Genomic DNA, 23430 nt, shown 5'->3' on the forward strand with positions numbered 1-23430 from the left:
ACAAGATTGGCAGAACCGTTTTGAATCGGTTCTACATTTTAAGCGTCTTGGTTTTATGTTTTCAATAAAGAAGTACATATGAGAGGCAATAAGTTATTGCCATTCATATGTACTAATCATGGAAAATGTTATTACCAATGACATTGCATTCTCACTACCAAACATACCCATATATCAATCTCGTTTACCTCGTTTAAAGATTCGTTTCTGGTATGTACATGTGGGATTGATGAATATCAAATGAAGTCGAATAAAAAAAAGAAAAAAGAAGGAGGAGGGAAATAAACAAGACACGTACGGCGAGATAATGAGGCAATTTCGCCTGGACAATTTTGACAGCAGCTGGAACACACACGCTTAAAAATAGTTACTCAAAAATGAGTAAGATCTCACTCATCTACAGAAAAAGTGGAACAACTCTAATTTAGAGTAACTCCGAAGTTACTCAAATTTTAGTTCTTCCACTGGAAACGATATTTGGTTAAAATCTACTCATTTACTGAGTAATACTTTATTTGTACATGTACCAAAAATAGAGTAACTATCACTCAAATTTTGAGTGAAATTTTATTTCACATATACCAAATTTGCAAAACATTGCTCATTTTCTGAGTGTATTGTATTAAAATATTAGGTAATTGAACTCAATGCTATATCAAGTGATGAAAGCAAATTTGCTCAGGCACCAATCATACACATATTCCTCATAAATGACATTTGAGCATATTCGGTTTCATTCTAAAGCACAACACGGAGTTTATCATTCCGGTTTTTGCAGACACAACACCGATTGTGTTGAGTGACTCACCCTCGAAATACGCGATCTCACTAACAAAATATACAACCTGTTGCTACAAATGGTTATTACAACTTTTAGACTGATCTTGCGAATAGTAACAAAAAAAACGAGTTATTGCGTTAAACTCAAATTTAGAGTAGGAGTTACTCAATATCATTGATGATAACTACTCAATTTTTGACGTTTCCATGTATCATTTAAAAATGAGTAACTAGTACTCAAACTTTGAGTAACTTTTTCTAAGCGTGCAGCCAGCTTTCTGACGGTTGCCAGAATTCCTCATAAGCGGGTTGTTTCCAACGTATAGAAAAATTGAAATTTACACAGGATTTATCTGTGGATGTACGTTTTGAGGATAAGAAAAACAATTTTCAAGTATTAAAACTGTTGAAAATAGCGGGCAATCTCCCGAGACTATTTTTAAATTTACTTCCAACTTCAGTATTGAGTGTGTATTACGTTCCTTATTGCGAGATTTGACCTTCTGTTTCAACAGACTTCGTAGCCGATTCATAGGGTCGAGGATCGAACCTACGACAACTGTTTTGTAGGACCAGTATCCTATGTATTGAACCGCCAACCCGGAACGTGTGCTCTGGGTAATTATTCCTATTACAACAGGACTGTGATATGTAGGTTTTTGAATAAAAGGCTCCGGTAATTCCATTGGTTCAATACTATTCTATTAATTTTATTGTTCTCGATTTTTGCCCAGAGAGTTTATGATGTATGCTCTTCTCATTGTAGTCTATATGCCTTCAAGTTGTGTTGTAAGCATTCCGCGCTGCATTTGTAGTAAAAATGACATCATTGTGGGAAGATTTATGCATGTTATATACAAACCAATTCGATTACGACATTGTTTTGGATATTTTGGTATTGTTTCTTGGTTTGTGTGTGGTTCTAGATTTTTATTATCTCTAAAGGTCTATTCAAACCATTCCGATCCGGTTCAGTACCGGCACGGACAACTGTTCCACGTGAGAACGAGTGTTGTGTATGGTGGGTATGCTGGCACTGAATCGGATCTGAAAATTATTATGCCGATGAATTAGGTTCATCATTGGCAGCTTTTGGTGGTTTGTTTACACTGGAATGCTGTGGAATGACAACACGCAGAAAAATCCGGCCGATTTGTTTCAAATGATAAATTTTTTGTTTCAGGCATGACGTTTTAAGCCAACAATAACTAATTTTTTGGTTGGATTAACCCATAATTTACATTTGAAACAGACAAATAGTTGTATGAAACAACCAGCTATACTTTCTTTTGTTAAGGTATTATGTTTTTCAATTTCATATCAATAAAATTATTGAATTATTTATATTTGTATTTTGATGGTACCAGAACGACAGAAAAATTGTTTCCACTCTGTACCATGTTAATATCACAAAAGAGTTTTCTGCGTGAAGGAGCACAATGAAAGGATTAAAAAATAACAGGGAACAGAATGAAATGAATATAAGAACAAACTTACGATAACTGTCAAATCTCGTTCGTCGTTTTCGCTTGATGCCAAACCTAACCCAGTCTCCACTACAGATTTTCACAGTAACAGACCGGCGGAAACTTTTTAGGAAGCCAAACGACCCGTCAAATTCCTATGCTAGTGAAGTATTCGCAAGTCTGTTACTATGAAAGTCTGTAGTTTAAAGCTAGTTTCGAACCTAGTTTCACCGTAGTTGAACTGAAAATTGAGACAGTATCAAACCTGATTTTTATATAAGGTTTGCTCAAACCCCCGTTGCTAAGTGCGAAACCAACATAGTTTCGTAAGAAGTGTTTGTTTGATGAAATTAGCCTCGATCACTGTCAGTTTTCTCAAGCAAAAACGACATTAGTGATGTTATGTCAATTACTTCCGAAACCTAATTAGACTTTATAAGATGAGTTAACGAATGAATTTATGATTAATAAAGTTCTTGTTTGACAGCTATCGATAGGGTATGGTTTACATTTTCAATTACACGTTTTAATATTTGAATGGTTGGCTATAAACGACGTTAATCCTGCCCATTTTGATAGTTTATGTCATATTCGTGTAAAACCAAATAGGTACTTATATTGTAGAATGATTGAATTGGAACGTGGTAACTAGGTTTTAAATAATTTTTACATGGTACATATTGTTCTCGATTAGTTGGTATGAAGTGTTTAAAGCTGTCATTGATTTTCCTTTAAGATTAGATTTGCTGTCTTTATATGACAATATTCTTATTATTTGTTAAATTTTGCCATTGCGGAGAACGTTTAAGGTAAATTGAAATAGAACAATAAAAATCTTCAAATGTCAACATGTGTTGATTTCAATTCGGTATTGATAAATGGGATTTTGCAAAAGTGATTGTTTGAAAATATAAAATTATTTTTCCTTCGTTCCAAATTAAAAAAAACACAACATTGGCATTTATGTTGTTTCGATGAATAATAAAATTTACAGTTCACAGGACATCAAATCTTCCCACAACTAAAAAGGAGGCCTTTTTCGCAACTGTACAATATTTTGGTCGTTTTTTTTAGATTGCGTAATTTAAGTTGTATTACACCAAAAATATTATTACTGGAAACAGCCTCATTTTACTTTAACATCATCAATGTATATCCTTCGATTTTCAGTTTGCTTCTTTTTCCCCTATTATTAAATATTGTCAATAATTGACATTTATTGTCTTTGTTGTTGAATAGACCGTGTTTTGGATCATTTTCATTACTCTTCTCAGTTCCCAAGGTTTGAAACTAATACATTGTTGGTTGATATTTCATGTTCGTTCAAGCTGTCCGAATCAGTATTGTTGTAGTTTAACTTGCTGTGTAGGCATACAGAAACTCACATACAAGTAATTCAAATATATACACATTTAAAGTTTTGTTTTGTTGCTCTAAGATAATACATTGTTAGCCACCCGACACAGTGGAGTCCTATCGGGATTTTCACATTATCGATCGTTGACTCAAGCGAGCGAGTACTGTACATACTTCCAAATTTTACGAGTATGAAAGAAACAATTGTAATGTTTGTTAGTTTTCTGTAGTAAAATTGAATGAATTGCATTACGCCAGCCTATGTTTGAGTTTCGTTTGATAAATTTACAGGTTCTCGTGCTTTTTGCTCGTTTTGTATCGAGTAAATTTTCGGTTTGTTATACACTTAGAATTTACATGATTGATGATAGAATTTTCAAAAGTGAAAATCACCTTATCCAAAAACGAATGATATCTCTAGAATTATGTATTCAGCTCAGTAACAAGTTTTTTATGTTGTATGTTCAATACAAAATGTAAACTTATACATTGTATGGGTAATGATTGTTAAACAAACAATGAGTTGAAATAACGCAGATTAAAAAGTAATTACAACTTGGCGCTAAATGGTAGTATTTCTTAATCTATCTAAGTTGTGAAATTCCAAAAAACATTTAAATTTGAAACATTGTATTTATTGTCGTTAGATTCATTCATTTCAATTTTGTTATTGTCGCAAGTTACGCATATAGTGTTGAATCTACTGCCTTATTGTCACTTAGTTCAATTATTGTTTATACCTAGCGTTAGTGTGTGCTAAATTTACTCCAATTTGATTTATTATTCTCTAATTTATTGTTACTGAATAGATTGAATTGATTTTTCTTATTGTCATTTCTTACAGTCGCAATTCACAGCAATTGCGTTTTTCTTTCTCTTTTAAACGTTAGTATGTATAAACGTAACAAAAAATGAGCTTCCCTTTCTTCAGATTTCCTCTTTATTGTCACATGAACAGTAAAACTAACTTTGCATACAAAAACTAAACAGATCATAACCATTCGATGTATGTTCAAATGTACGTTAAGACAAAGCTTTGTAATGTTGTAGTCTCTTGCATTGTTGTTCATTTTGTATTTGTAATCTGTACCAGACCTGTTTCGTTGAATATTGCACCTATTTTGTGGACAAGCTCATCGATACTTGATTTGTATTTGTACATGTAGGTCTTTTTTTTCATTGGCTCACTGAAACAAATAGCAGTTACCTTTTACTCAATTTTAGGTTGGTTGCGGTTTGCTTAACTATAACTTTTAGAGCCAAACTCATGGTTTTCGCTTTTCTAACAATAAAAGAAAAGGTAAATGAAATGTAAGACAAAAAAAACGAGAATAGAAATTGAAGTTCCGAATAGTTTTGTTATGTGTGGCTGCTTTAAGTAGTTTCCATAAAGTCCACACGAAAACCTACTGAAAGATACTTTATATTTACTTAATAGTTTTATCTACTACAATGTTGAGTATCAGGGACTCAATTTGAGATTGAATTCAGTTTTTATTTGAACTCTTACTGGAATGGACAATTGTATAATCCAAGTAAGATTATATTGGAGTAGTTGCCAAGATTGTTGGAGATCCAATAATAATCTCAAATATGGTCGAATCTAGTGTATTTTATGGATCACAGATAAGAGCGAATTAAGAAACATCCTTAAAAATGTTCTGAGATAAACAGAAGGGCAGATTCCCAGCTAATGTTTGTTCGATTTGTTTTTTGACATGTTTCCACTATTTGCCAGCTCAGTCATCGCCTAATTACTTTCGTAAATCTTTGACCAAACTAGATTCAAATGAATAAGCCTTTACACATGGAAAAAAAGCTTCAAAAATCAGGAATCTACATAGACGTAAAACGCAGTTATTTGTACAAACTCTCGTAGTAAGTGACTGGCGAATACTATTTCGGTAGCCGAACGAATCCTCAAGTTCCTATAACAGTGAGAGTCTGTAGGTATTTGTTTCAAAGTTCTGTGACGTGTCAGTATATTATAAAAGCTCTGTGGATTCTTTCAATATTGAAGATTGCTTTCAAAGCTGAACTTGTGGTGCATTTCCTTAGCCACACATGTTTTATATACAAGCACGGCTGCCATATAAAAGTTGAACAAATCAACGAACAAAAAAGTTTTTCCTCTGAGCATTTTCAAATATCTACGTAACTTGTAACTCTGCTCACAACATTGTCAACAAGCAAAAAAGTAAAAGAGGAAAAAAAATGAATCAGATATTTAGGTTGCCAGCTACAGACGTCAACGTTCTGCCAGACAAAAGCAGACAAGATTCGTTTTTTGTATGTACATGCGGGATTGACGAATATCGAATGAAATCGAATAAAAAAAAAAGACAAACGAAGGAAGAGCGAAATAAACAAGACACGTACGGCGATATAATGACGTAATTTTGCCTCGACAATTTTGACAGCAGCCGGAATGCAGTCAGCCTTCTGCCGGTTGCCAGAATTCCTCACAACCGTGATCGTTTATGAGCAGAGATGCCAGGATTTCAAATATCTTCAGACAGGGTTAAAAAGACTGAACTCGAAAGAAGTCTTCGGACGTCAGTTTATCTACAGGGTAACAGAGGTATTTTGGCCCACTTTAGGATTTATTTTACTCGAGAAATTAACGTTACACTGGTTTCCCTGTGAAAAAATTTCACACATTTCCATGTTTAATCGTAATTTAATCGATTTTCTTCTACTCCGAGTTTACTTTTATTGCTGATATATATTTGTACTCTTGAATAAACGATAAAAATGTTGCAAATCACTACTGCCGATATGAAAATTTCCTAAAGAATCCTCATTTTCTTAGTTCCATTTTTCATTGGCAGGTGTCGCTACTGGTCAATCAGCTTTGCGACAATTTGTCAATAGGTAATTTTATGTGATTAGCTTCAAATTGATGCAACATGGGTTATTTAATATCGATTAAATTCATAAAGTTTGTTAGGTGGGTCAAAATATATGAAGTGGCAAAAATACCTCTGTTACCGTATTTGATGCACGGAATTGGTAAGACCGCGGCGATTGTAAAAGTCTGTAAATTTTAGGCAAATGTCTGAGCAAAACATGATTTTCAAATGCCTGCAAAAAAGTTTAAAAACGAAGTTTCTTAGAAAAAAATTGAATGAAAAAGTCGCGTTCTTCGATTCGTGCAAATTGTAAAATGGAGTATTTTGACAAACATATCTGAAGCTTATGCAAGAAATCTGCAGACCTGTTTATGAGTGCAGTTTGTAAAACTCCAAGGCATCCAAGCTGGAACAAACTTCCTTTAAAAAGCTGTTTGAAGCATACAATAGAGAATTCGTTAAAAGCCATCTTTGCGTACGATAACCACTGTATGCAAGCTCTTATCAAAGACATCATATTATCAAGACATCCAGCTCTCACGTTTTACGAACAAATCAAAAGCGACACCTTTTTTTAAGAACATGGCGCCCTCTGGTGACTTCACATCGAATCTCGAAGTAGGCGAACTGAAGGTAACATATTACAAACCCTTTTTGACATCTCTAGTGGCAATAGATCGATTTGGTCTAGTTCTGGAAATGATATGACATTGAAAACGTCATTAGTAGCGAACACTGATGACAAAGATTACAATTCGTCCCATGAGAGCCCTGCGTAATTTTCTATTTTGATTGATACTCACAGGTCTAATCTACTATCTGAACCTGTCTTCATAATTCGTTTCTCATAAACTGACTGTTAAATTAAGGATGATACGAACGAATTGATGGTTTTCTTACAAATGTAAATACAACTTTCACAAGTATGGGAGGATTCAACATTTTCAAACGTCCATGCAAAAATAGGACTTCTATTCAACGAATCAGATCTTTTTTTCCCTATATTTAATGACACTAGGAGATGAGCTACTTCCAATCTATTGATCCGCGAAGATTTTTCTTCTGTTGTTTACCAAAAATCATTATCTATAACATAACCTTAACCTATAACTATTCGCAAGCATTCCGTGAGATTCAACATTCCTGCATTTGTTTTGTGAAATGCATCGATAGCACGCAGTTGGCTTTGCCAAACTAAATTCCTAAATTCTCGTTTACGATGTCAAAATGATGCCTTGATTTTATTTCGAATAGGCCTGACCGAAACTGATTACCGCGCAAAGTTTTTCCTCATTCACACGAAAGATATGTTTTTCAAGCGATATCGCATGGTTGATTTTTATTGTTGCGTTAATTTGTATTCGCTATAGTACGCTTCCTTCCGAATAGCCGTCTCCTACTGATAGGTTGCTTCTTAGATAAACTTATTTTATTGTGTAGGGCCTTTAAAACGAAATTTTTGCAATAGTTATTTTGTTCTTGTTCTAAAATAAGATTTTTTATGCTGTTTCGTTGTGGACGGATATAGATATAAAATCTTAAACTTAGAGTTTAATGATAATTATACTTTAAAGATTTATTTTTCTCAGCTATCACTGTCAGATGTTGAACATGTCATAAAATGAATAAACTCATTGTTTATGAAATGTTTAACTAAACTTGAAATGTTATAATTTATCTTTACCCAACATAACAGCATTTACTTGTAAATTATTAAGTTAAATCGACCACCTGTTTGCTAAATTTACTAATGTTTCAAGGCTAAAATTGATTTATACAATAAAATCTTAGAAGAAAATATGAGTAGTGGAAAGCAATCGATCGAAATATTATACAAAAATCAGCCCCAGCGACTGTAACAAGAAGCAAGCCTATCACTAACTACGGCATTCCTTTGGAACATTACCGAGTGTATTAAGTTCTTAACTAAATATGCCTGCTTTTCAAGCAAGCCTTCACTTGGAACAAACGCGATGGTTCGTCCTCGGATGCAGTGAAGCCATAATGTTACTATCAAAACTCTTCCCGTCGCCCTGTCATAAAAAAGCTAATACACAAGGTGAGTACCAAAAGAGCTATACTGTGCGAACTCACAACGAACAAACCATGCGAACCGTTGATTTTATCTGTCATACCCGCGTTCACTACGTGGATCTTCCAACCCAAATTCCGGTGTGTGTAGCACTGTAAGTAAATTGTTTTTGAATTTCATCGAGTAAAGGTTGATAAAGTCTGTTTTTTTTCTAACTACCTGATAGTAAACAAGATCCGGTGTATCATCAGCTACAGTCCAGTTCAGGAAAGCTGGTTGTCCATCAGGATCATCGCACGATAAATACAAAGTCTTTTTGTACTCTTCAAATGTTTCGATTTCGTCTGACTTGTCCACGGTTTTGTGTTTCCACTCACAATATCTACCAGCTACGGAAAATACTTCTAAATGTTGAAAATAAACACAGTTTTCCACTATTCTTACCGGCAGTTGGAATCGGATAATTATCCTTGTCGTACTCAACACCAGCAAAAATGGTTTCCCGTCGTCGTTGAGCGTCCGTTAACTGGCCATATCCGCCCTCGCTGGAGTCTGTTATGTAGAATGGATGATATCTGCAAAGGAAAAAACGTGCTTAATCCACCTATCAGTGAGATGATACCTTTTTTTATAAATCCGCATGTGTTTTTTTCATGAATATTCTTCGGTTTTCATGACATTATTTTTATGACCGTCGTTTTAAGCTGCAATTTGACATTTTAATCACTCATTACTCTATCTAAAAAGGTTACAATCGATTGAACTTTTCATGATATGTCGAAGTGAGTTCCACTTTAGAATTTACGGTAATTTAAGGTTTCCAGAGCCGGTATTCAGGAACCAGCATAAAACAAACCGATTCGTATGGCCATATGACGAATAAATTGCAATAGTTTTGAGTCCAACTTTCAAGCTTTTCGGGATTATCATCTTCTATATCGGTTTGAATTTTAAAAATTCATCCTCCTGTAATTCCAGAATCGGAAGTCAGCATTGAATAAAATTAATTAATTTTGTGTGGGACTATAAGTTTATTTTAATTTGAATTTTTTTCTGAAATTCGATTTGGCTTTATTTGAGAAAACGATTGAGCTTTGAGAAACGATTCGATACTGGAGCCGGAATTCGAAAATCGGTGTAGCCGAAGTCAGAAAAAATCACCTGATTAGTTTACATTTGTTTCAATATGTTTAAAAATCAGTATAGACATCTTTGAGAAATCGTAGTACGAGTTAAATTGTTGGGTGCCTTCCGAATCGAAAACTGAATACCACTAAAACTGAAATAAGTTTATTTGGTTGTCGACTATTCAAATCAGCAAATCTTAGATGATTCTTTGATATCATTTGAATCTTAGATCGGTTCAGCCATCTACGAGGAAAATAAGTTACACAATTTTAATTTCGTTTCACATATCATCGTGTAGTTCCGGAACCAGAAGTCGGATCCAAACATAATTCAGGAACCTTGTTTAGGAGCATACGAATTTTCATATGAATCTGAGTTTGTAGAAAACGGTTGAGTCATCTTCGAAAATAAGGTAAAAAATTGAGTGAAATTATTTGTCACATACGCATTTGCTGATCTCGACGAACCGATTCAAATGGTATATGGGTGTTTTGTTCTTCCAGCATTTATTGCTGTAAGCAGTTTAAATCAATATAATTATGAAATTGTTCAGAATTCGGAATCTTTCCAATATGTCATATTCGAACGATTATGTTGCTAAAAACGAACCGTGCTAAAATTGGTCCGAGGCAAAATGTCATGAAAAATAATGCTGTTCACAGTCTTTTTGGTACTTAGAAACTATTGTATGTAACAGTATAAAAAATCGTGTTTTACGTAGCTCTCAAGCCTTTCTTTGCCATACAGCGCTCAGAACTTCTACTGCTGGAATAAGGGGAAAAGTCGCTTACACAAAAAATTCGATATCTCCGTTAAAAATGGACGGATTTTAACAATCTATGGCTTGTTGGATAGCTATTACCGTGCGGAATCTAAGTCTGAAAACATATTCTGTTTTCAAGGTCAATTGTGACAGATACTGTCAAAAAACTGAAAATTTTGACATAAAACTTCGTATAACTCAAAAAGTAAACATCCGATCTCAAAACCATTCAATAGCGTTCTGGGTGACGGGGAGACCTTTCATTTGCGACTAGTTTGATCAAAATCGGTCCAGCCATCTCTGAGATCTCGACCTCTTAGTTGACAACACACATACAGACACACACACATACACACACACACACACACACACACACACACACACACACACACACACACACACACAGACATTTGCTCAGTTCGTCGAGCTGAATCGATTGGTATATGACATTCGGCCCTCCGGGCCTCGGAAAATTTTTCGAAAGTTTGAGCGAATTCTACACCTATTTTTTATATATATAAAAAAAGGTAAAAAGACAGTTTAGCAATACGTCAAATTCCCAACAAATGAATTCCTTACTTAGCCGGTTGGGTTGAATCGTCTCCTCCTTCCACCACAAAAGTGTACGTTTGACCCCGCTCGACATATACTTCCGGGATGAGCATATCGTTCAGGTACCAAGCAATGCCCCACGAAGGATGTCCGGTAATCGGCGTGTACCCTCGTTTCCCACCTGTTGGTCCAATTTTTACACTAATGTTTTTTTCTCCTAGAAGGATCCGCGTGGGCCATGGTTCTGGACCTCCAACGTCGCGAACACTGTCCAACGCATCCGTACAGGTGTGATCGTTCTTGGACGAAAAATTTATCTGAATATCATCGACCGTCACATCCTGGTGGGAGTGTGCATTCGCTTCATCCTGTGAGTTCAGCGGACCGATGGCAGCAACCACTGAGATTTGACGGTTCGTGGGATAAGCTTGATCGTTAACAGCTTCGTTGGTTTGCAGCAACCTGCGGTACTTGATTCGAGTAACTCCATGACTACGATCTCCAGAAACTGTTGAAATTGAAAAAAAAATCCATGAAAATATTTACTTCAGACAATAATTGCTCAGTTCACTTACTTAATTCCACATCATTTTTTCCACCTATTCGCTCATCCGGGCAAACGCCCTGTTTGCCATCACACTGAGCTAACGCCGACATGTAGTAGTCCTCGGCCCGAAACCGTCGCTGCTTACGATCATAGAATGTAACAACAACGTCGGCACCGACCATCTGCGGATGCCCGTTGTGACCCGATATCCCAAATGCCATGTATTGATCTTCGCGGATTCGCCCGATCAACTCAATTTCCACGTAATCTCCCACCACCTCCCACATCACATTGAGTTTTGAGCGAAGCAACTCTCTGCAGTTGACATTCTTCGGCTTGGCAGTGCTGCCATGCGCCACCTGCGTCGGCATAGTTGATGACGTCGTCTGTGGAAGGAAGTGCGGTTGATAAACAAGAAGTTAGTACACTGTTTGACATTTCCTTATATCTTGCGATTCTTTTCACGTACCGGTTTGTACCACCAGGGCGGCTTGCAAGTCATCACATACAGTAAGATTAATGTTAAATGTATGAATATCTCCAGAACAGTACTTACCGCTATTTTGGTCTGTCCCAGTGCCGGCGGAATGTCCAAATCCTTCGGAATGTAAACGTGACCGAAGTTATGTCTATACTCTACACACCAAACCGCCAACCAGTCGATGTCGTACATAGTCAAGTTGCCTGGCAGCTGGATTTCAATGTCCTCCCCCTGGTAGCCCCGCAACGGTTCTAGTGACCCGATCTCGTTAGGAACTTTGATACCCATAATGTTAGGTTCGGAACCGTTGCCCACCCAGAAGTACGCATCCGGTCCGGCACCGTCATAGTGTAGATTGGGAATGTAGAACGTTTTGGCATCCAGGATGCTGATGTTGCTGGACCGTAGCCCGTGGGCCAGTCGTTTGAACTCGGGCAACACTCGAGGCTTGGGAACGTCTAGTCCGGGTGGAATGAATATTTCGCCGAAATCGACCTGGAACATAGAATTGTGGAAAGTCCTTGTTAATAAAGGCTGACTAAAAGTAATTTGGTACGCCCCTCGAGCGCCTCTACCACGCCTTGTTTACATTTCTAAACAGAACAATTTGTGAAGATTCCTAAAACAACAGTTTGGTGAGTACTGGATCGTCAGTTTCGCAGCAAAGGCTCTTGTGAGACCATGTTTTGACGAAACACAAGCGCTGCACTTTGATCGGAGACGAAACATATGTTAAACTCGGTTTTTAGCTGCTTTCTGGTCAAAAGTTTCACTAGTCGTGGGGATGGGCCATGTAGATTCAATATCGTTTTTGTCCACAAGTTCGCGACGAATGCCATGACTTGGTAAGCGATTTTCATTTGTGGCCTGAAAGTGGAACCATTCGTCATGGACAAAATTTCTATGATCCCATTAGTCGTGGTGAGGTCCTTGAAAAATTCAAATTCATGTTTGTCGATAAATTTCTTGCATGTTTCTGATTTGGCAAGCTATTTGTGGCTGCAGTTTCCGTAAAAAACGAGACGTACAGCTGACTTGTAGCGTTTTGGTTTAATTTGGCAAGTCGTCACTACAGTGGAGAACTGCTACAGTGCATAGTGGATTGAATCGATAAAAACCTGTCTTAATCCACCTAGTGGTGTAATGATGCCTTTCTTATGTACATATAATATTGTGGTATTCTATTCAAAAATTTTCTCTTCGATTTTTGAAAGAAACCAAGTGATTGTTTATGCATAACATACAGAATAAAACAGTGCCTTGATTGCGTAAGCCATCCTTAAGAGAACGAAATGGGTTCACTATCATATGCACTTCCGGCACCGGAACCCGAGAACCGGTATAGTCAAAGTCGGTTCGTACGGCCACCAACTAACATGACACACAAACTCTTCTAGTACGCACTCTATAACTCCGGATTCGGAAGTCGGATCCGGATGAAATTCAGGAATTCCGTATGGGACCAGAAGACCTTTCATTTGCATATTAGTTTGTGGAAATTGGTCAAACCATCGCTGAGAAAAGTGAGTGAGAACCATTTTGGTGTATATGACCACTATTTCCGGTACTTCCGGAACCGGATACCGGGAACCAGGATAGCCGGAATCGGTTTGTTTAGTTGCCTACTGATAATGACTATCGATTTGTGTAGTTTTGAGACCAGTTTAGAAAAATTTTCACGTTTTTTGTTTCGCCGGTTTAAGTGACGGTGTACAATATTGAACACACTTTACCCTATAATTCCGGAACCGGAAGTCGGATCCGGATGAAATTCAGGAATTCCGTATGGGACCGGAACACCTTTCATTTGAATCTAAGTTTGTGAAAATCGGTCAAACCATCGCTGAGAAAAGTGAGTGAGATCCATTTTGGTATATATGACCACTATTTCCGGTACTTCCGGAACCGGATACCGGGAACCACGATAGCCGGAATCGGTTGTTTTGTTGCCTACTGATAATGACTACCGATTTGTGTAGTTTTGAGACCAGTTTAGAAAAATTTTCACGTTTTTGGCATTAAAAATGCCTTACTCTTCACTATATGGGGCCGGGTGTCAATTAAAAGTTTCAAAAATAGTCGCGTAACCTTTTTGTGTCATAATTTTGAACGTTAATAACTCGGTCATTTGTTGATGGATTGTTATAATTTAACAACCAATCGATTCGGGAACTTTTAACTTAAACATGTATGATGACGTCGTTTCAGTATTTCAATAGCATACTATTGAAAAAATGGTTGGAATCGACCTATGTTTTCATCCACCAATCCCAGCTGAGGAAATTGACGTCATTTTCTTGTTCGGCATAGGAGGCTTTGCGTCATGCACAAAAAACACCGCATCGTTATGCGTAGTATGAAGAGAAATCTATAAATATATGCTGAAAAATATTTCTTTGGCTAGTCGATGCTTGACTGTGTATGAAACAAGTAGCTCGTCCAGTGAGCTGATGACTGGATTGTATATGCGTTCACTCGCTGGATTGTCGCTTTTGCATTATGTGTTGGTGAAATTTCCTGCTATCAGCGCAACACCGTTTTCGCTTGAGTATCCTATATATCATTCAGTATTGAAGAACAGAATGAGCGTTATTACCGGTTCTTTTGAAACAGCCCATGTTTTTAGTAAATCTTTGGCAATAAAAATGTCCTACTCTTCACTATACGGGACCAGGGGTCAATTAAAAGTTTCAAAAATAACCGCGTAACCTTTTTGCGTCATATTTTGAACGTGAACTCATTCGTTTGTTGATGGATTGACATAATTTAACAACCAATCGATTCGGAAACTTTTAACTTAAACATGTATGACTACGTTGTTTCAGTATTTCAATAGCATACTATTGAAAAAATGGTTAGAATTGACCTATGTTTTAATCCACCAATCCCAGCTGAGGAAATTGACGTCATTTTCTTGTTCGGCATAGGAGGCTTTGCGTCATGCATAAAAACACCGCATCATTCTGCGTAGTTCGAAGAGGAATCTATAAATATATGCTGCAAATCATTTCTTGATTTCAGTTGATGCTTGGCTGTGAATGAAACAAGTAGCTCGTCCAGTGAGGTGATGACTAGATTGTATATGCGTTCGCTCGTTGGATTGTCGCTTTTGCTAAATCTTCACTGTACGAGGCAGGTGTCAATTTAAAAAATTTACAAAAATAACCGCGTAACCTTTTTCTGTCATAGTTTTGAGGCCTTAGAACTCAGTCATTTGTTGATGAATTTATATAATTTAACTACCAATCGATTCAAAATCATTTAACTTAAACTTATGCGGTAACGTCATTTAAGTATTTCAATTGCATTGGATGGAATTGACCTATGTTTTCGCGATCTATAAATATATGCACGAATACATTTCTGCTTTAGTTCACCCATGGCTTAGCTTGATTCTCCGGTAACTAGCAGGCCAACTTAGAATTATCGGCGATTGATTATTCGAACCTAATTTGAAGAGGTTGTATCTCTGCGATTTATTGATAAATTTTTCTCATTTAACTTGATTCGAAAAAGCTTAAAAATATTTTAATTTGTCAACGGGTAGTTTGCATATTGAAATCTCCATTTACATACGAACAACACGGTGGCGCGCAAATAAATTCAGTATAAAGTTGTGTTATGATGATAATCATAGATAATTCTTTTTCATTTAATGTGGCTAAATACAAAGAATTATCTCTCAGCATAATCCCTCAGACCCTATTATTAAACCAAACAATAATCGAAGTATAAAGCATAATATTTTGGTCTAACCTTGCTTCCCAGAATCTTGAGAAGGGATGCAGACTAAGTGTAGTGTCATTTAAGGGATATTTTCCAAAAATTTTCAAATGTAAAAATTTGTTGAAGGTATAAAATAGAGTAGAATCAATTGTTTTGAAAGAATCTAATTGTCGTTTTGATCATTCGCTAAAAATGTAAACACTAAAAGCAGAGTAAGTTTGTAATTCTTCACTGTTTAATGAATCCACCATCATCTTTATTTTTGTATTGATTATGGGTATCTTAGAATTATTACATTTTTAATGTAATCGTAATCGGTCGTGTCTTGCATACAACCCTCTAATTTTTTTGTTTCGCCGGTTTAAGTGACGGTGTACAATATTGAACACACTTTACCCTATAATTCCGGAACCGGAAGTCGGATCCAGATGAAATTCAGGAATTCCGTATGGGACCGGAAGACCTTTCATTTGAATCTAAGTTTGTGGAAATCGGTCAAACCATCGCTGAGAAAAGTGAGTGAGAACCATTTTGGTATATATGACCACTATTTCCGGTACTTCCGGAACCGGATACCGGGAACCAGGATAGCCGGAATCGGTTTGATTAGTTGCCTACTGATAATGATTATCGATTTGTGTAGTTTTGAGACCAGTTTAGGAAATTTTTTACGTGTTTTGTTTCGCCGGTTTAAGTGACGGTATACAATATTGAACACACTTTACCCTATAATTCCGGAACCGGAAGTCGGATCCGGATGAAATTCAGGAATTCCGTATGGGACCACGAGACCTTTCATTTGAATCCTAGTTTGTCAAAATCGGTTCAGCCATCTCCGAGAAAACCTAGTGAGATTATTTGACACATACACACACACACACATACATACACACACACACACACACACACACACACACACACACACACACACACACACACACAGACATTGCTCAGCTCGATGAACTGAGTCGAATGGTATATGACACTATTATATATTTTCACTAGTCGGTTTTTCAAGTGATTGCATAACCTTTCTATATGAGAAAGGCAAAACGTGAATTTAATTAAGTAGCTGCTAAACCGTTAATTCGATACACATACTTTCTTCGGAGAACTCATCTACAAAATACAGCCCTTGATTCGATCACAAAAATGTGCAAAGCCTACTATGATAAAAGTATATTTCCACAACTTTTTTGATTTAAGAGATAGGTAAACAAGGCCTTTTGCAAAGTTTTAGAGCCTCAAACGAAAAAAAACGATCGAAGAAACTATAGGTCTAACACAAATAGCTTTCTCGGAAATTTCTTAACCGATTTCCACAAACTAAGAAGCAAATAAAAGTTCATAAAATTCTTTAAAAAGTCCCCTATAAAGGACCGGATCTGACTTTCGGTTCCGCTTTAACACCGCGACAAGTGAAATATATTCAATTTCATGAGTATTTTTTCACAATTGATGGCGAAACGAGGAGCAAATTTTTATAAAACTTACTGGCAAATTCATCTAGTTGGAAGATCTTGTTAGTTGAAGCATACATAAAACTGCTTTGGGGTTACTAGTCCCAACATAATAGTGAAGAAATACTGAAAAAATAATAGTGAAGAAATACTGCAAAAACAGAGCTCACTCCGATTTCTCAGTAACGTTTTAACCGATTTGCACAAATCATAATTCTAAATAAAGCTCTCATTATCTTAACAGATAGTGTGCTCATCGATCTTATCCGGATCCGACTTCCGGTTCCGAAATTATATGGCGATAAGTGTCAAAACATTCAAACCGTCATACAAAATGACGATGCAAAACCGGTACGTGCTGGTATGAAAGAAGAAAACACTACGGTCCGTTTGCAGCATGCTTTGTTCAACGTCAGATTCAGGTGAATAATATGTAAATCTTTTTTTCAATTTGTACCTATTTGTTAGTACAGGGTGATTTTTTAAGAGCTTGAGAACTTTTTTAAACAATAAAACGCATAAAATTTGCAAAATCTCATCGGTTCTTTATTTTAAACGTTAGATTGGTACATGACATTTACTTTTTGAAGATAATTTCATTTAAATGTTGACCGCGGCTGCGTCTTAGGTGGTCCATTCGGAAAGTCCAATTTTGGGCAACTTTTTCGAGCATTTCGGCCGGAATAGCCCGAATTTCTTCGGAAATGTTGTCTTCCAAAGCTGGAATAGTTACTGGCTTTATTCTGTAGACTTTAGACTTGACGTAGCCCCACAAAAAATAGTCTAAAGGCGTCAAATCGCATGATCTTGGTGGCCAACTTACCGGTCCATTTCTTGAGATGAATTGTTCTCCGAAGTTTTCCCTCAAAATGGCCATAGAATCGCGAGCTGTGTGGCATGTAGTGCCATCTTGTTGAAACCACATGTCAACCAAGTTCAGTTCTTCCATTTTTGGCAACAAAAAGTTTGTTAGCATCGAACGATAGCGATCGCCATTCACTGTAACGTTGCGTCCAACAGCATCTTTGAAAAAATACGGTCCAATGATTCCACCAGCGTACAAACCACACCAAACAGTGCATTTTTCGGGATGCATGGGCAGTTCTTGAACGGCTTCTGGTTGCTCTTCACTCCAAATGCGGCAATTTTGCTTATTTACGTAGCCATTCAACCAGAAATGAGCCTCATCGCTGAACAAAATTTGTCGATAAAAAAGCGGATTTTCCGAATGGACCACCTAAGACGCAGCCGCGGTCAACATTTAAATGAAATTATCTTCAAAAAGTAAATGTCATGTACCAATCTAACGTTTAAAATAAAGAACCGATGAGATTTTGCAAATTTTATGCGTTTTATTGTTTAAAAAAGTTCTCAAGCTCTTAAAAAATCACCCTGTATTATCACAAAGTCATGATAACAATTCTTTCATATAAAAGTCTTGCCTTTCTCGTACAGAAAGTTTATGCAATCACTTGAAAAATTGAATAGTGAAAATTGGTGCAAAATAAAGATTTTTTTATTAACTTGACATAACTGTTTACAAACTGAAAAGGTTATGTTAGTGCATATCCAAAGAAAATATCTTATTTTATTCAAATTTAAAAAAATATTCTTAAGGTCTGAGGACAGAGGGTCGCGTGTTGAGTTTTAAATCGACCACGTGGCTCGCTAAATTCCCTTTGCGCATCGTATTTCTCAAACTGTACCGGGTTGCCAGCATACATGTTATTATTTTGATGAGAAATTTTATCACATAAATCTATCGTATGGGTTGAACATTACATAGATTTCAATGAACAATGAAAAAATATTGCGAAACAAAAAATGTGTTTATATACAATGAAACGTCTGTGTGTTTGGCAGCCTTGTCGAGCCAATTTTATTTCTCTCTCCTTTTTCAGAATGCTATCAGGAAACCAAAGCGAAAAAATGGCGGATGCATTGAAACTGATTTTGTTTCGCAGAAAAATACAAGACTTTATTTTTATCGCGATAACATATATGTTTTTGTGTACTAATCGCATCTAAACTAAATTATCTAGACTTTGTCACGGTAGATTTATGATACAAGCCTTCAAAGCCGAGATGAACAAGTAGAGGTATGTATTTCCGAGCGCTCCAATTTTCAACAGTTCTTTAGTCAGCAAAAAATACAACACGACCGCTAAACTCAATGAATTAATCTGAAAATTTCACAGAATATTCTCAACTAAATTTCGAAGACATTGTCAGGTGGGTTTTCCTATATTCTGCACCGTTTCCAAGAAAATATAATTTGAAAGAGGAAAATAGCAAAAAACCTACCACTTTACGGTACTGTCCTCAGCCCTTAACACACGGAAAATGAAATCTACCTATTATTTGCCTTGTTTTTACTCCAATTTAAGTTTGTTTGAATTGTTCCTTTCGTTCACTCCTTCAATTGTTGTCAGAATACAAAGAGCAAAACCACCCAAGAGCGAAAGTTTCATTCAATAAGCTAAAATTAAGTAAACCTTACCAACTTGAAATTAAGTGAATACGACTCAACTGTAGAGTAAATATAACTCATATTTAAGTATTTTTTGCATGTGCCTTACGGAACTACCTAGAGTCACTTTACCTAAAATTAGGTTATTGAACGGAACCCCCAAATTGGGTGGAATGTACTTAAAATTAGGTTGTTTTGCGGTTCCGTGCAGAATCTTCTAGTGATATTTTTGAAAATGTAAGTAATATGGGAACGGCATCATTAAACCACTAGGTGGATTAAAAAGGTTTTTCGCAATTGTTTTCTATGTCTACTAATTTTGGGACAATTACAAAAACGTTAAATTGAATATTGCACGATTTGGTCTTTTTCTTACAAAGTTATTTAACATTTTAACTTTTGTATATCAACTTTTACTACTTATAAGAAGAAGGGTTGCAGACCAAAATGCTCGTACATATACTTTTTGGGAAGCATAAATCAAGTAATATAAAGTTACAAATTGCGTTACGTGGCCCTTTTAAATTGTAGAAAAAAGATATCGAAATATAGTGCTGTTTTTATTTGCAGTGGTATCGAGACAACAGGGTGGATTAGTACTTTAGTTCACACAATTGATGGAAAGATGGTGGAACCTCCGGTAAACGACCAAGCCGGGGTAAAAAAAACATATGATAATAACCATACACAGCAAAAAATTATTAAATTTACAGGTGACACAAATCTACATATGACACAATTCATAGAACGTAATCCGTGAAACGACTGAATTTTATAAAGTTGAAATTACTATAAATATCGTCCAATTCAAAAAGATTTTTTTTTGAAACTGATTTATTAGATAATAAGATGACTTAACTGAATTCTTTAATATCCTAAACTAAAACTAAAAAATTATATACATCAATTGCGGATTTAACTGAAAAACTTAAAAATACCAGTATGTTTAATTGGCAAATTTAATTAAAATGTAGACGAATTTATTTTAACATTATTTAGTGGATTGAGAATAACAAATTAAAATTAATAATTGCAAAATTTGTCAGCTGTCTTGAACAACTAATTAAAATCTGAAAAACAACTAACTTTTTCACCAAAAAGGTGATCTAGATCTTTCTGCCGACTGAAGATAGACACAGTTCTTGAAAGCTCCCTTTATAATCCGCTTATCGGGTAGTCAATCGGGTACAATTAGGTATTAGTGTATGAATTGGTTGTTAAGCCTTTGTTCCGCTATCGGAATGTGATACCAAGAATTTGGTTTGCATAAACATGCATATAAAGTGCATCGTATTGTAAATCATAACCAATGGGTGGTTTGCGTTGCAATGAAGCTCTATTCAAAGTAATCAGTCGTTCAATTCGATTTTTATTCCAGTTATTAGTATTATTCCTGCTTGTTGTATGAGCATAATAGAAAGTAAAAATATTTCCCATGATGAAAATAAAATAAACGCATTTAGTTTGAAGTTTTCGTAGGAACACAACGTGAAACATTTTAATGAGTGAGTTTTTCACACTAAAATTAAAGTACCATAACAATTCAACCTTGTCTATAATTTAAAAAAAAACAATGCCATTAATTGTTTCATTATAGATTCTAGAAAATTCTACCGCTCCTATTAGTAGATATAGAACTAATTTTAATTTGTTCCTCAAAAATAATTAAGAATCGTTATGTGACTAGTTATGTATAAATAATGTCCTCGTGTATTAATTGAATCTTAGGTTGTAGCACAAAGAAAAGAGGAAGCCCATTTTTAAATAGAAGTCTTTGTTGATTGCTCATTGAGAGTCCAACCCCTCTTTTAAGCAGTATTCCATTAGGAAGGAGCGACAAAATTGAATAAATGTCAACCGCAGTTCTGGTCACCACTTGAACTTTCAATTCACCACAATTCGGTTGTTAGCCGCATCGTTTCTTTCTCTGGCACTCGTTGGCACTAGTTTTACTTTCTGAGTTTATTAATGAACTCGATCTTAGATTAATTTGTGTAATATATTGTAAAATATTTCATTTTAGTGATATATTGTAAAATTGATTTTTAATCTATTGTATCACACCATGCTTGATGAAGATGTCAAACTTGTGAGATCATATCTCTCTCTGAATTTTTAGTTCGAGTGTTATTACAGATTTAAAATCCTGTTTCAATCCACCTAGTGATGTGATGATGCCTTTATGTATAAAGTTTATATGGAATATCGATGCGTTTTGAAATTTGTTTGTCACTACTTCCAGGGCTTTCGGGTTCAGAAAACGAGGACCAACTCGAGATCTGAAAAAAATCTAAGTGATTTTTTTGCCATCGCATATCAAGTTCTTTCAATATGATCAATTTTGAGAACTATTTCTTTTTGGGCAGTCATTTATAGGAAAGTTTGAAATTTTGAACAACCATCACGCTATAATTCCATAACCGCAAGTCTATTCGGTGCGAGTTTGTTCGGCCATCAACTAAAAATACTAGCTGGACCAAAAAGTTCCCGGAATCACCACCGTGTGGCGCTCTCAGTCACCCGATTAGATTTTTTCATCGACCCTGGTCATTTTCAAAAGTTACGCTGTATTAAGTACATCGGCGATTATGCGTGTCCCCGATTTTGCACAATTTCAAAAATGGAACTGAATTTGTAACAATGAGTTTGCATTAAATTTTGCGTTAAAAATGGTTTTTGGTTAATGATTTGTGGGCAAACAACACGTAGATCTTACACCACGATAACGCATCGTCACACAATGCCATCGTTATTTGTGAACATTTGACTAAAAACCTGTTTTAATCTATCTAGTGGTGTAATGATGCCTTTCTTATACTGTGGTATTCTATTCAAAATGTTTCTCTTCGATTTTTGAAAGAAATTAAGGGATTGTTTGTGTATTAAATACACACTTAGAAAATTTCGCAGAATTCGGTAATTTTTTACCGAATTTGCAACAGCTGAACGTTCGGTAATCAGTTCGGTAATTAAATTGATTACCGATCTTCGGTAATTGCTGAACTGTCAAACAACTACCGAAAACTGTAAACCAAATGGATCTAACTGATTGTTCGGTAATTTTTTGTTTGTTTGTTCTCCTTTGGTTAAATTCTGGATTTTCGGATCCTAAAAAACAACACAAATTAAAGAAAACGAATGAAGAAAATTCCAATCTGTTGTGGTTATGGTCTTATTTCACGAAAAAAAGGGTCAAATGTTCCGGCTGACCGGAATTATGAGCGCCTTCCAAAACACTGCACAATCCGTCGAGTTCACCAGAAATTACCTCCGAACGATTTATGTAGGCAGCAAGTGGACAAGTGAAACAATTTTTTTTCGGCTTATGAGCAAACAAAAAGCTTTTAGTGGTTCAAATGTTTTAACAATTTTGGCACCAGTATCTCAATCCATTCGATGAACTCTTCAAGATTTTATTTCGTTTGGTTAATAAAAAGACACTTACTGAAAATTTTAATAACTGTTTGAAAGTTAGTTTCACGACAATCAGTTTTCACAGAAGTTCGGTTATTGGAAGATAATTTTACCATATGGACAGTATGGTTTTTACCGTACTCGGCGACTATTCAGATTTACCGTATGAATTGTATATCTATTTACAAAATTCTGTAATGAAAATTTACGTAAAACTGGTCGTCCGGTTAAAATTTGCATAATTATTGTAAAATAAAACTCAAGTACCGAAATATCGGTCATTTCTATAGTTTACCGAAATTTCTCGTCAAAAATATTACCGAACAAAGGAATTAAATCTTAGTGTGTAGTATAACATAGAGAATGCAACAGCAGCTTATGGGACGGTAAGATGCTTGAATTG

The 23430-nt window shown here is 35.7% G+C and overlaps 1 protein-coding gene across 3 annotated transcripts in view; it reads right to left on the reverse strand.

Moving 5' to 3' along the window:
* Positions 1–1460: 1460 nt before the first annotated feature.
* LOC131438890 (protein Skeletor, isoforms B/C) overlaps positions 1461–23430 on the reverse strand; it is a 167831-nt gene continuing 145861 nt past the window's right edge. For 2 of the 3 annotated variants that reach the window (XM_058609287.1, XM_058609269.1), the window contains exons 5-11: positions 12033–12452; positions 11946–11966; positions 11505–11862; positions 10957–11437; positions 8931–9061; positions 8706–8875; positions 1461–8638 (exon numbers count right to left, since the gene is read on the reverse strand). In XM_058609287.1, the coding sequence (XP_058465270.1) occupies positions 8468–8638; positions 8706–8875; positions 8931–9061; positions 10957–11437; positions 11505–11862; positions 11946–11966; positions 12033–12452 (1752 nt within the window). In that variant the 3' untranslated portion in view covers positions 1461–8467. The remainder of the gene's footprint in view (positions 8639–8705; positions 8876–8930; positions 9062–10956; positions 11438–11504; positions 11863–11945; positions 11967–12032; positions 12453–23430) is intronic. The other variant, XM_058609277.1, reaches the window with a different exon arrangement.

This window comes from Malaya genurostris, chromosome 1, assembly GCF_030247185.1.
Source record: "Malaya genurostris strain Urasoe2022 chromosome 1, Malgen_1.1, whole genome shotgun sequence".
Classification (NCBI taxonomy): domain Eukaryota; kingdom Metazoa; phylum Arthropoda; class Insecta; order Diptera; family Culicidae; genus Malaya; species Malaya genurostris.